This window comes from Amblyraja radiata, chromosome 15, assembly GCF_010909765.2.
Source record: "Amblyraja radiata isolate CabotCenter1 chromosome 15, sAmbRad1.1.pri, whole genome shotgun sequence".
Classification (NCBI taxonomy): domain Eukaryota; kingdom Metazoa; phylum Chordata; class Chondrichthyes; order Rajiformes; family Rajidae; genus Amblyraja; species Amblyraja radiata.
Window position 1 is genome coordinate 8,246,141 of NC_045970.1, and position 15,070 is coordinate 8,261,210.

A 15,070-nucleotide genomic window follows, 5' to 3' on the forward strand; every position below is an offset into this window, starting at 1 on the left:
TTATTGATCGAGATTCCAGCATCTCCCGTATCTCCATTATTAAATGATCTCAGGTATTCATATTGGATTAGCCAATAAAATAGACATTTCATCCAATTTGCCTGTGCATCCTTTGCGAGGCCTGTCTATGCAAACTGACGACAATACACTGAAAATAAATTGGTGTTCGTTGAACCTCTAGTCTTAAAGTAAATCAAGTGATCAACAAAAAATGCAAAATTGTTATGTTTGAACCATTAAATTGATGCAATGCATTCCTCTCATAATAACCCCTTTTTGTGCCATTCAAAAGATATGACTGGCCAAACACTTGCTAAAACTTCAAATCCAACAACAAAACCATATTGCATATACAGTATAGGGCGAAATGCAGCTTATATGTATGGTGGATCAAAACCTCGTTAATATTTCATTAATAACCACTGTAAATATTCTAATGTGGGCCTACTAAAATTCTGAATGTGCATGTTGGTTCATAAACTTTCCTTTCAATACTACCTTCCCACTTATTTTATTAAATATACTGTGGGCTCTCTCTATGTGTATCTGTACATCTATCAACAAATAGGCCGAGCGTGTGAACAAAATGTGAAGACTGCATAATATACATAATTGGTTTTCTGCAACGTATCAGAAACATAAGACCAAATGTATTTCTGGTGATTGACACAAAAAATAGTAAATATGTATATTTGTGATAATAAAGTACACATTAGAATTGATGAGTATTTTGTGTTACTTTCTGCATTTATTAATGCGTTTCATCCAAACATGTATTTACAAATTATAATCTACAGAATACTTGTGGGATATGAGGTATATAAGGAGGGACCAAGATTTACTGAAAGCTACCGGTCAGATACAAGGTTGCCACAGCCTTGTGTGGTTGTATAAATTACTCCACTCTTTGCTTATTCTCACAAATTTCATACAAAATGGAATATTACAAAGGCACGTTCTATACACAAGTATTAAAATATTCCAATTTCAAAAATTACTTCCTGTACATAAATATAATAACCACTTGCTATTCTGAGTCAAACACAACCCTTCATCCAATCGCGTTTAAAGGTCAATAGCATATGGGGCCGTTCATTGAACATTGACCCAATTCTATCCTTTTTTTTTAAAAGGTTCTGGGGGTTGGCGCGTTGTACATTCTCGTGGCTTTAGGAAATAGATCCTACCTACCAGTCCGCTTCCCAGTAAAGTGCAAGGATAAACCACTATCCTTCCATTCGCCAACCGTGTTGTGTCCCTATAGGTTTTATTGTGCATTTACAGGATAAGTACTTCTATCGTCGTCGATGTTCACTTCTTCGTCGCTATCCTCCGACACTTCGGATTCATTTTGCCGAAAAGCTGGGGGCGTCGAACAATGTGACCCGTTGAGTAAAATTGCTTTATTCTGATCGGGGCTCAGGCGTCTCTCCCGGCCCTTCTCACATTGGCTTTCGATGGATTGATCCGAATTGTCCGATTCTTCTTTTTTGGTTCCTTGAGGGTTTTCCTGTGTGTGTAAAAAAAAAAATGCCTTTCCTATTATTACCTCAAAAAGTAGGAGGCGAAATATATACAAGACCACGAACTCGCCGCGGCAGGAACACCCGTGGTTGTAAACTCGTGGTTTGTCATGTTTAAATGTCCTGAGCTATATTTTATTATTCTATAAATAAACGGAGAATTCGCTAGAACTCCAATCTGCTTTATCGTATGTTGGCAATATGCACCCCCGCCCGCCCACCTTAATTGCGACTAGGTTACTTTTCGTTTTAATATTGAAATCAAATTCTGCAACCCGCTGAGAATCAAGAGTCCACGGACTAGCCAGTAGGGTTGTCTAGTTTTAGTTTAACTATTAATGTTCGTCATCTTTATTTTAAAATAAAAGTCATTTGGAAATATTAAAGATCCTGAAAATGAATTGTAAGACAAGATGGTTTTAATTAGACAAAACTGTGAGTATCTCCTTCTGAAAGAAGCAACCACGTTGACCTGACTTCCTTCTGAAGCAAAACATATATCTAACTGCTGATGAAGGAAATATCTCATTGAATGAATTAGCAACCACCGAATTACAACGATCACACGATGATGAAACTTCCTACAGTTCCTGTACTTGCCTGGGCTGCTATGCTCTGGGCCCAGTTTAAATCGTTAGCAGAAGCTTCATTTGCTCAGTGTATTACGTATTCCTAGCCAATAGTTCAATAAATGCGTTTAATAATCGCCAGCGATGGAGCAATAAATATTCTTTGAATTGCGTGGATAATTTGGCAACTTGGTCGATAAGTATCAATTGCACAAACAACATATGGGGTAGCTGAAAAAATAAGAGATTCCTAATGGGGAGGGCGCGAAAAGCCCAAATTAATTGATATAGGAACTACATTAGAAGCTTTTAACATTTGTGCAGCTCCAGTGGTTCATCCTGAATTCCAACATGACTATTTGTTTTTTCAATCAAGGTAAAGAGGTTAAATAACCTTTCAAATTACTTTCGCACACAAAATATAATAGGCTCTGGCATTTAGCGTCTCTCGTTTGTACATTCATTTCCATAACAACGGGAACCGTCGGGCTCCACGGAGATTAGATGGCAGCAGAATGTTCCTACCTGTTTCAATCGCCGCCACTTGGCACGACGGTTCTGAAACCAAGTCTTCACCTGCGGGGGGGGGAAAAAATCATCGTTAAAGTTTCAGTACAAAAAAAAAGTATTGCAAAGATTTCTGATGGGATTGTTTGCAAACAAAAATGTAATCACCCGTTTTAAGGCCCAAAAAGTGGAGCGTGTTTTAAATGGTCTGTCTTTTTAATCGAGAGTTAACCCAGAGGCAAGAATGGGAAAGGAAGAACATTGACTATGTGAGATAAATAAATACCCCTCAATTGAAACGCGAAGAAAAATCAGTCGGGTCAGATAGTTAGCAACAACAACAAAAATCAGTAAAGCATTCTAAAACTTTAATGTAAATCATCATTGTTATGTTTTTGCGTGAAATGTTAAAATCACAGTTTAAATTTGTAAATATTAAATCTACCATCATTAGATAGGTTCGTTATTAAAATATTTATACTGGTGGAGTCGACCATATATATTCCTGGTGCAGTTGTATTTGCATAGGTGGGAAAAAATCTACAGGTATGGAGACTATTTAAACATTATTCATTCAATTGTTCACTACATGGTTTTCGTGTACCTGTCTCTCACTGAGTTGCAACATTTTGGCAAGTCTTTTGCGTTCAGGGGGTGAAAGATACTTCTGGGTCTCAAATTTCTTTTCCAGTTCAATAGTCTGATCGTTTGAGAATCGAACTTGTCCTCCCTTCCTTTTGTGCGGCGGCCTTTGAATAAAATGGCTCCATATCAAGGGCTTTCCTATTAGAGAAATCAAGCAAAACAATGGGAATGACAAACTTGGATCATCTCGCCCAGTTATAATTATATAAATGAAGTTTAATCACATTTGAATCCTATTTCAGCAGTTCATGGTCATACAATCAGGCCGCCTTAATATATTGCATATGTGATATCAAATAAAAGATCGACATTAAAAAAAACTTGGATTAAAAAATAAATCTATATAGAATCCAGAGGGTTAAATCTAAAACAACTTGATCTATTTCCTAATAGCACAATGTTAAATTTGTCCTGGTTTATTTGTGTTGTCATTGGTTGGAGTATCAGGGGAAAAAAACTCAGCAAATTTGGGACAAGGACTGGAAAAATGAACCGGGGTCTCTTTTTCTGTCTCACAATGCAACATTGATTTCATACAAACCAAGAGGGTTGTGTGAAATCTACAAATTCAGGACCATGGCAACATTTCCGTCAATCTGTTTCCTGTTGGTCTATCTTGTTAAAGGGCTGTTATTTCCTTCTGCTTCTTGACATAAATGAGTTAAGGAAACCGAGAAAGGCCACTTACGGTTTCTATGTAGCAGTTCATTTTTGTAAACATGAAGTGCATTCAAAGGGTTCTGTGCAAAGACGAGTTTGGCCATTTATTGCCTACCTAGTGTTGTCGAATATCGTCCGATTGAATGTAAACTAGAAAGTGTTGCAACTTCACAATATGATGCAACACATAATCTGTGAATCAGATTATTTTGCATTTATTTGTTATTATGCCTTCTTTACCCAATAGCCATCTAATTACCAAAGTATATTTTTCTGTTCACAATAATCCCTACATCTAGAGTGTTAAACTAATGCACTTTCAAGGCTGACTTCAACAACATTCAAGACACAGCGGAATGTTTCTAAATTCAACGGAGCTGTTATTTTCCGCGATTTTCGCTTGCGTCAGTCTCCACTTCAATTGCTGCAAAACAGCCACAAAAAATAGGAAGCAACTGGTTATTTTAGCTGCCATAAACTCATACCCCGCACAGAGGAAATGAACAATATCAGAAAAACGTATCCCGGCTATCAGAACTCGAGTGTTTCCTGTATATGTCTGTATTGAGGATGTCGATAAAATAATCAGCAATGTGCACGACTCCCGGGGAAGAGTCTGCTTCGGACTGAGAGGAAAACATTTAACAGCTCTGTAACCAGATTTACTCCTATCGAGAACTCAAGATTTCCTGTATGAACGGAAAAAGGTCAGCCTTTCGAGCACATGCTGTGTGTTAAACTAGTTCAAGGGTGCAATTTCAACAGAGCGGACCATCAGTTAAATGATTTTTTTAAAGCAGACCCCCTCCACATTGACGGGCTATGCACTTTATTATTTAAAGGCTAATTTAAAAATAAGTTGACAATAACTGGAAAAGTAAGTAAAATATTTTCGGCCGTTCTTAGGTTCAGTGAACATTTCTGACAATCTACATCTCCCACGGGAGGTTTGTTGGCAGAAAGATGTTTATGTAAAACAATAAAATACAAATATAGCTCTTTCGTTTTCGATTCTTTGCCTAAAAAACAGTATTCGGATATTGGTTGTTACTCGAGGCAGAAACAATATGTTTTATGCCAACGAAAACATTAAAATCTGTAATCACATCACGGGACGATGTGTACAAGACACCAGATGTACACGGTAGCTAGGAAATGTGTACTTGAACTTATAATTCCACAACGTATTGCGTGTTTGAATGAGCTGCCCCAGTGGAGTTGTCAAATTGAGTCATTGACATTTTCTCCTCAGATTGTTCGATTGTCCAGATTGTGTCTTTCTTTTTAATCCCTGAAAATTCAGATGAGCTGAAGCAGTAAAATGAACGTGCCCTGTGACAGTAGTATCTCGATACAGTAAAAACGAAATAGGAAATGACCCATTGCTGCTGCAGAGTCTTGTTGGGGTTTATCTAAAGCTGCATCGACTCTAATGCACATCATAAGCACGGCGACGAGAGGCGATCAGAACTAAAGTGGTTCTTACCCAGGGTGTCTTGTCTGAGGAATGCATGCGTGTAGTCGTTCACCGTCCTGCTAAAGGGGTACAAGGGTCCGGAGAAGGCGTTGCTGCCGTACGGTGCCAAGGCTGGATGGTGAAAGGCGGCGTGGATTGGAGTCGGCTCGTAGATTGGAGTCCGGTATGGGGAAGCTATGGTGGTGAAGGAGGAATTAGGGGACGGCAGGGCCGGTCCGAGGGTCACTGGGGCGACGTGAGAAGTCCCGTTGCGACCCAAGATGTCGTCGATGTAGAAGGGTGTTGGATGCACCGCTTGCATCGGGGTGGGCGCGTACAGCGGCAGGTTCACACTCATGGCGGAGGGGCCGGGGTGCTGGTATTGCATGACGGCCGCTGGCCACTTCTCAATGGGAGGGAGGGAGGGAGCGTTCCTGAGCACGGCTCCGCTTGCTGCAAGTCGGAACTGCTGGAGCGGCCGGGATATTCCCACTATCAACTTCCTTGAACTTATCAAAACTCCGGCGAGCCAGTGATTTCTAAGCGCAGGGGGCGGGCCCGGGCCCTGTGTCAATCTGCCTTCATTAGCCGCATGGTGATTGGCAACTTACTGACTGACTGACCGCCCCTTGCTGTAGGAGCGCAGCCGCGCTGACCGGTCCCACCTTGACACTGCAGAGTGGCGAGGTGAACGGAGTGTCCCAGCCAGGTAAAGCTGCAAAAGGCAGAGAGAGAGCCCTGCACACAACCAGAGTCTGCAGTACAACTCCATGCAGTAGACACACCACGTGTACCGCGATTATTCATTCATTCTTAGTGGTGTCCATGATTAAATTAAATAGGAAACATTTGTAACTTTCACTAGTGTATTAATTCCTGGAGAATATCTCATCTCCAAATCAGTCACGTTTAGAGGACACTAAATAGGCCTCCAGCTCACCGGTGTGCACGGTACTGTGTGTAGAGCATCCGTTACCGCTCCAAATGGCGCCCGGTGTTTACACAAGCGACTGTTGTGAATAAATCGGCGTCTACGGAAGAGGATCCTTCGTCAAGATCTGAATTGGTTTAAACTGCGGGGACATTAATTTTCAATCCAAATACCTTAACAAACCCAGCTAAGATTTATTTTGAAACCACAGGAAGTTTATTAAAATAAACAAAGTACAACTCTGACAGAGGAAACTATTCCAAAACTTTGATTAAAAATTAGAAATGAAAAGTAATTATTTATTCCCAATTTACCTTTTAAAAACAATGATTTCTTCCATTTTTTATTAAATAAAAGATAAAAATGGAAGAAATTATTGCTTTTAAAATTCTCGAAGTTGTAATACAAATTATATTTCGTTATTTATTAGGGCGAATTATTGCATCTAACAAGGGAAATGAATTTGTCGTGTCAGAAACAAGCCTCGGATCAGCTTTGCTTGCTGTTGACCATGAGGATTTTTCAAGGATTGTTGTCACGTTCACATTCAGCTCTTGCGGCTACTTGTAACAAATTGGTTTAGGGACCGAGACATCCACAGACCAATCCACATTTTAAATCAGTGTTCGCACTTCCCCATTAATGGATAGCAATACATCAAGGGGATTGTGTATTACAGGAATGGCTGTGGAAATTACCTTGTGTATAATTAAGTCGTTTTAACGCCAAAACATAGATTTTTTTCCCGTATTTGCTTATTCCAAGCAAGGAATCTGAAAACGCAAATCATCTTTTATATAATCGCGTCGAATATTACTCGGTAAGAATTGACAACGATTAAATGTCATACGTGTTATTTTCTGATTAAAAATTGTTTGGTTTATTTTTATCATTTATTTTACAATATATTGGCCGAACCACGATAATAAATAGGTCAAACGTGCAAATCAAATCAATTTCAAATATTGCCTCGGTTCTGCCCAAATGGATTCTGATTTTCCATTATGCCATCCCATTTTATAATTGGTGATGATTTTGAGCAAGAGCAAGAGCAAATGAAACAGCTACATAATTAGACTGTTGGCTTTGTTTAAAATGGAAAAGAACTTTACAGCAAATAGCTTAGTGCATGCTTGCTCGAAGGAGATGTTAATGGGAAAATAGACACATAATGCTGGAGTAACTCAGCAGGCATCTTCTCTAGATAGAAGGAATGGGTGACGTTTCGGGTCGAGCCACATCTTCAAACTCTGAATTCTGACTCAGAATTGAGTCTGAAGCAAAGATACTAGAGCGGAATGTCTTTGGTCTGAAGAAGGGTCTCGACCCGAAACGTCACCCATTCCCCTCCCCAGAGATGCTGCCTGTCCCGCTGAGTTACTCCAGTTTTTTGTGTCTTTCCGGTTTGCCGTTCCTTCCTACGAGATGTTAATTGGATGATTTAGTGGACATGACTCCATTTTTTCTCTTCCAACATATCAAGCATATGCTTTACAGTGTAAGACTGAAAGCAGGGCAGTAGAAAAATGAAGCAGGTATCAACGGGGGGGATGACATAACAATCGTTGTGTTACTGATCTTTTTTCTCTTTTAAAATGATTACTTAAACGTTTATAAGAACAAATTAATTGACTAATAATGCAGGCTTTTATATTGTCATAATCACGGATCATCTTGTCAATTGTAATCCACTTGTAACATGCATCATAAGAAAGCAAGCAACTTAAAGTCTAAAACTAATCTTGTTCAGCATTGCACCGTCGTGTTCGGACTCATTTAAAGCGACGAAATTATTTTAACTCAGCCATTGTTTCTAGTTTGATGCGATTAATAGTAACTGCCTAATCTGGTGATTATCACAGATGGCTGTTAGTCTCATTGGGTGCCTTCAATAGTGATTATATTATATTAGACAATACATTGATAAGCGTAATCAAATCACTTCATTAGTTTAATGACTCAACTAATAGTTTGGAACACATTTGCCTGTGAGTTCATTGCTCGTCTTATGATGACAGAGGTGGGGGGTTTTTCATTCCACATTTCAGTGGGGTAAATACAAAATCAATTTGTTGTGGCTGTTCCTCGTTCGCGCGTGTAATTCGAGCGAAATACAGCAGGAGAAGTTCAGAAGTGCCACAACTGCTGGACACGATAGATCGCGGATCGGAAGATTGATTTGAAACACATATCCCTGGCATTATTACTCTTTGTCATAGAGAACAAGATTTTAATGTCGGTGAAATTATAATTTCTTATAAGCGAAATTATATAAACTATTTTAGCTCGTTGTAATTTCATTGACTTCCCCCATTCCATAGATGTTCTACTTTATATTGCAGCTATATAGGTGGCGTGTTCAATCGATTTCAATTCAGTCATTCGAGAAGCCATAGCACCCAGAAGGTTATTGAAAATAACGAAGAACTCAAAAAAATGGTTAATGTAAGAGCAGCTGGACTATTGCCAAGTAATGAGCCTTCCCAATACCCATCGAATACTTTATCGAAGATGGACACAAAACGCTGGTGTAACTCAGCGGGACAGGCAGCATCTCTGGAGAGAAGGAATGAGTGACGTTTCAGGTGAGACCCTTCTTCAGAATCTCGACGCGAAACATCACCCATTCCTTCCCTCCAGAGATGCTGCCTGTCCCGCTGAGTTACTCCAGCATTTTGTGTCTCTCTTCGGCGTAAACCAGCATCTGCAGTTCCTTCCTACACAATTCTCTATCAAGTAAACCTCGTTTACATGGCAGCCGATGCATATGAATTTCGAGTTGCTAACTTTTTTTGACGCACGATTTTTGTATTACTCACCTGGAGTCTCGACTGGTGTATAATTATGAAAGATGGATATCGAGTTCTGTTTAATGCGAGTGATTAATATAATGCAGTATTAGGATTGTACACAAGGTGAGGTCATCTGTTCAACCTTGTAGTAATCGCCAAACCTTTTAAACATTGGGAATTTCGCATCCATTGATGCTCATAACATACATTATTATTTTGAATGTCAGATTTGGATATAGGAATCACTTTGAAGAAAAGGTCTTTAAAAACGCTATAACTCTCTTACTGTTCAATAATTCCACCCGTTGGCGCCGTAATGGGCACCTGCCGTTAGAACAACTCTCGGCAGATAAAATAAATTATACTGAGGTCTTTCCAAATCAAAGAGCTGAGAATATCCGTGATGAAGATTCTAAGTCGGCAGTACGATGGATGGTCAGGATGGCGCCACTGCTGAAACACGCCGGGGTTTAAATGAGCTTGTATCAGCCTCTTAAAGATAACTGTAATCTATTCTGAATGGAAGAGTGCTGGGGGCCATATAATCGTGAAACATTGTAAAATGTAGGAGGCCACGGTTATATACTGTCAACACTTAATCAGTTATCTACAAAAACGTGGAGTAGGAACTTCATGAAGTGATTGTTGCAACAACCGTTTACATAAACCTATAAATATGAACGTTAATCTAAAATTATTTGTTTAAATATTAACAGATCCACGCGTATTCGCTATTTATTGTTACGGGGACCCTTTGGTTTCAATATAATTGTTCTGCAGGAAGTGCCTAATCCTCGAGCAAAGTCGAGATGCTCGGCTTAATGTTTAGCGCCAACCACAGCGGTAAAGATAGATCTGTCCAATCACAGGCACACGACATTTATCCGCGACATAAACATAGTATTAGCACAATTATGAGTGATTGGTGAGTGGACTTTCGTGCCTGAGTTCCTCTTTGTTTACTGTTTAAGAATAAGGAGTAAGCCATTTAGAACGGAGACGAGGAAACACTCTTTCTCACAGAGAGTGGTGAGTCTGTGGAATTCTCTGCCTCAGAGGCGGTTCTCTGGATGCTTTCAAGAGAGAGCTAGATAGGGCTCTTAAAATAACGGAGTCAGGGGATATGGGGCGAAGGCAGGAACGGGGTACTGATTGGGGATGATCAGCCATGATCACATAGAATGGCGGTGCTGGCTCGAAGGGCCGAATGACCTCCTCCTGCACCTATTGTCTATTGTCTTGAGGAGGTCAAATTGAATGGGGGCAATCGGGCAGCATAGTCATGGGAATCTGGGGAGTATGAAATAGAACTAGTGTAGGATCATTGAAAATAGGTTTTGAGGAATAGGTTGAACTCAGTGGGCCGAAGGGTCTGTTCACGTGCTATACGATTGTATGACTAGAGTCAAGCCAATAACTTAATCACTGACATTGCATCAAAAATGCACACACACTTCACTTATCTTTCAAAATACACAACCCAGATGAATTGTTTAATTTTGAATTGTCGTCCTTGTTAAGTGAACTCGCGATAGGTCTGAAGAAGGATCTCGACCCGAAACGTCACCCATTTCTTTTCTCGAGAGATGCTGCCTGTCCCGCCGAGTTACTCCAGCATTATGTGTCTATATTCGCGGGAGGAACAATGTGTTTGATAAATTGCATCATAAATTATTTGATTATTACTTGATTAATAGCATCATAAATTGGGACTGGTTGCGAAATTATACTCATGCTCATGCTCATTTTTTAGCCATATATCGATAGCTTTGCATAGGAAACCGCATTATTCTTCATTAAATATAGTTCAAACGGAGCAGGTCGGCGGGAAACGAAAATGAAAAACATTAAAGGTCTGGAATATTAAGTGATAACGATTCAGGAAGTCAGCTTTCTATGAAATAATCCCAGAAATGACTGTAGTACAATTTGCTGGTTTTAACTGAAACACGTCCATGTATTGTCAAAGGTAGACAAAAATGCTGTAGAAACTCAGCGGGTGAGGCAGCATCTTTGGAACGAAGGAATAGGTGACGTTTCGGGTCGAGACCCTTCTTCAGACCCCCCTCCATGTATTATCATGTAATCATTGGAATCATTGCCCTTGGAATGTATATATTTGGGGTTTAAATACATTGCTGGAAAGGTGCCCTTATTAATTAAGATCATTTGTTCATCCATAATGTGCACCTAAAGCCAAAACACAATGATTTTGGATTTAGGTGAATAGTAAAACACGTATGTTTTAAATGCTGTAGATTGAACCACACCGAGTATTAGGGACTTAATACATCTCGGATTAAAACATGCTTCTAAACAAAAAATGATCAACTGTGATTTAGCCACAATTCAATGCCATTTAAACCCTGCCTATACAGAGGAAGGAGTTTTAATTTGGACATTTTATCATATGGCTGATTGATTTAAGAGGATTGCTTCAACGTCTTCCATAAACAGATCCATCGAGAATACTCGAAAATGTAAACCCTTGGGCCCAAAGTGAAAACTAAAATTCCATTCTGAAGAGGAAATTTAAATATAATCCTACGTAATTGAATACTTCCTAAAGGCCTGAATTATACCCTCAAACCAGGAATCTACTTGATTTACATTAATTAATGTCAACTGAAACATTTTGTGCAATAACCTTTATTTATGGCATTGCTGACAATATTCGTAGAACTACAGAACATTTTGAGAAATTGTAAATTAATCTAAAGTCCCCCCCCCCCCCCCCCCCCCCTTTATCTCGCTTCACTCCTGCAACTTAAATACATTGATAAACACTGTATTTGACGAAAGGAAGACATGCTATTTGAAGGATAGCACACGGCTGTCAAGTGGAGAGATGAGCAGGTAAACGTTTAATTTGGAGAGATAAAAGTCAAATAACCAATATTTACAAACAGCAGATCGATGAGTTAATCGGGAATCCGTGCAATGAAATCGCGTGGGTGGCGTCTGTCTCGTTGGCGGCAAGTTTCAAGCAAACATATAGATATTCTGGTATTATGTTAAGTCTCAGATAGTGGAATGTGAGGGTAAGTGGGGAAGGGGGCTGTACAGGAATTATCACAAGATCGATAGTAACCGTTTAAAGGATGATATTTAAAGTTGGTTAGATGTTGCACGTGGATTTAAATAATGATGGTATTCATTATTCTTTAATACATAGGGTTTTCACCATTTTATTTTATGTTCCCATTCGAAAAAGCATTTTATAATGCGACAACTTCCGTAAGGGACTTAATTTAATATATCATTCACCTAGGTGTAGCTTCAATCAATATAGTATTTAACAATGTGCGAGATTGTAATTTTCTTTATTACTTGCCCCAGTTTTTTGTTACTGGAATCTATAATCGCTACCACTTCTACAATAGTAAATTCTGAACAAAATATCCGGCATTAATAAACTTCAGTGAAATTCACAAAGTCGAGTGTGTTGGCAGATCGACGTGATTTTATTGCAATCAGCTTGTTATTCCCCAACTCTTAACCAATATGAAGTTGAAAACTTCCTGTGACTCACTTCGTGATGACATTGCAGATTGCTTGTTTTGAAAATGAGGCATATTAGTTTGCAATTGACAAAACATTCTCCCGTCCTGGTTTAAAACTTCGTTTTCTTCATACTTCCATTTCGCAAGTTTCAGGTCATGAATACCATGCACTAAACCAATAAGTTGTGCTAGTTTCCTACATTGTACAAACACTGTATTCTGCATTGAGTTCAAACGCACGCTATCGACATTGTCAACAATCTGATAGCCCAGTGCTGGCATTTGTTTACATTGTACTGCTTACGGGTAGCTTTAGCAGGCTAGAGCCTAGAGGGCAAAAAAAAAATGCTGTTCCTCAGACACACCAGCAGATGGGGCCAAGTTCAGAAGACAATGTCTGAACCAATCTTTGGTCTGAACTATCACCAGAGCCCCCGAAAATAAACTACTGAGATTGGAAGTGAAACTGAGAAAGCCCTGGGACTTTGAAAGTACGGTTCATAAGGGACAGGAGCAGAATTAGGCCATTCAGCCTATCAAGTCAACTCCGCCATTCAATCGTGTCTGATCTTTCTTCCCCTCTTAACTCCACTGTCCTGCCTTCTCCCCATAACATCTAACACCATTACCAATCAAGAATCTATCTCTACTATTAAAATATCCATTGACTTAGCCTCCACAGCCTTCTATGGCAAAGAACTCCACAGATTCACCACCCTCTGACTAAAGATAATTCCCCTCAACTCCTTCCTAAAGGAACGTCCTTTTAGTCACAGACTATAACCTCTGGTCCAACTCTCCCACGAGTGGAAGCATCCTCTCCACTTCCACTCTATGCAGGCTTTTTACTATTTGGTAAGTTTCTAAACTTCTAAACTCTAAACGCTTCTAAACTCCAGCGAGTAGAGACCCAGCGCCATCAAAAGCTCATATGTTAACCCACTCATTCCTGAGATCAGGCTGTTAAGAAATGTAACAGAACTCTGTAAACTCATGAAATACAACACCGGAAGAGATTAGAAAATTAAAGAGTATTCTTACCCAAGAATCTGAAAAAAATCAACAGCATTAAATTGTATTATCCTACATAGATAGGCAACACATGTCCCATTTTGAACATCCCAACTTCACAGTTTGAGACTAAATGTTTATTTATTTATTTATATATCTTTAAATATAGCATAGGATAATATATATATTTCTGTTTAAGGGAATATTATTGGTGCCTAATAGTTGAAGCCATACAGACAGAACTTGGATGTGTGACTTTTTGTGTTGGGACCCTTCTGCAGATTTGACCCAAATCGTCACCAATCTGTGCTCTCCCAAGATGCTGCCTGCTGAGCTACCAGTTTATTTTGTAAACCAGCATCTACAGTTCCTTGTTTCTACCTGAAGCAACAAATCTAGAATCCATAAAACCATTTCATTCCTCTCTTGAAACCACTTGGTTTATGTTTGTGCCAGTTATTGGAAAAGTTGCATCAAATCATACTCACCTTTTCCCCTGCACCTTAAAATGCTCAAGTTTTAATCAAATAAGCGATTTCGGTATCTCGATAAACGCAAGGAATCATGGGATTTGAAGTCATTCTGAATTTTTTTAAAGCGAATGCAGCGTTGTATAAACTGTGAAATTGTTAACTATTCTACCAATTCTAATCTAGAATTCTGTCAACGCAATCGGTTCCTTTCTTGTTCTGCTGTCCACACACTATTTACAGTCCCAGTTCTAGTTCAGTTCATTAATCTGCAATTATGAGATATTCAAAAAGTTAAATAATCTATAATTTTCATTTAATCCTTAATGTGTTTGTTAATGGAATAAGAAAAAATTACTTGTGTTTGAAACATTTTCTTATCTTTATTCATAAATTATGTGTAAAAATATATTTAATCTGAGGCAGGCAGCGACTATATCAGTGTGATGTGGGCTGATGCTTTACCTACAGGCAGTGTGAGTGTACCGTTAAGGCAAAGATTAATCTCCAAGGAAAACTGAGTACAGGGTTGGCCCTGTTAAGGAGCTGCCAATCCGATATAAGACGTTTAACTGGGAAATCCCTGCCCTTCAGTATTGGATAGATTGAGTGGAGGGTCTGTGCTGTTCCAAGTTTGCAGTGGTTGTGGTGTTTACCCCAGCCATCTCACCCAGTCCACGTTGACCAGCAGTTCACCAGCCCTTGTTAGCAGAGGCTCTTTGTTCAGGTGTTACCCGAAGCCCAAAAGTTTTGTGGAGGTTCTGCGTTAGGATCGGGCACACAGCGAGCTCGCGAGAGGGCTGTCAGATCAGAGCAGCCCAGGTTGGCGAGTGGCGGAATTTAACGAGTCATTAATTAATTGACCCACATCGTCACCAATCTGTGGGGCGGGCGGTGCCTCCTTCAAAGAGAGTGCGAACAAGTCCCGTCAGCTGGGGAGCTGCAACCCACTCCTGAGTGAAGCCTCTAGTTTGGCTGCGGTTCTATGGCTGCAATTCTCATA

The 15,070-nt window shown here is 39.6% G+C and overlaps 1 protein-coding gene across 1 annotated transcript; it reads right to left on the bottom strand.

Moving 5' to 3' along the window:
• Window positions 1-722: 722 nt before the first annotated feature.
• Window positions 723-5,886, bottom strand: hhex (hematopoietically expressed homeobox). Its single transcript, XM_033033602.1, has 4 exons — window positions 5,391-5,886; window positions 3,204-3,382; window positions 2,618-2,668; window positions 723-1,510 (listed from the first exon to the last, which is right to left on the bottom strand). The coding sequence occupies exons 1-4, from the start codon at window positions 5,746-5,748 to the stop codon at window positions 1,268-1,270; spliced, it is 831 nt and encodes a 276-aa protein (XP_032889493.1). The 5' UTR covers window positions 5,749-5,886; the 3' UTR covers window positions 723-1,267.
• Window positions 5,887-15,070: the final 9,184 nt, after the last annotated feature.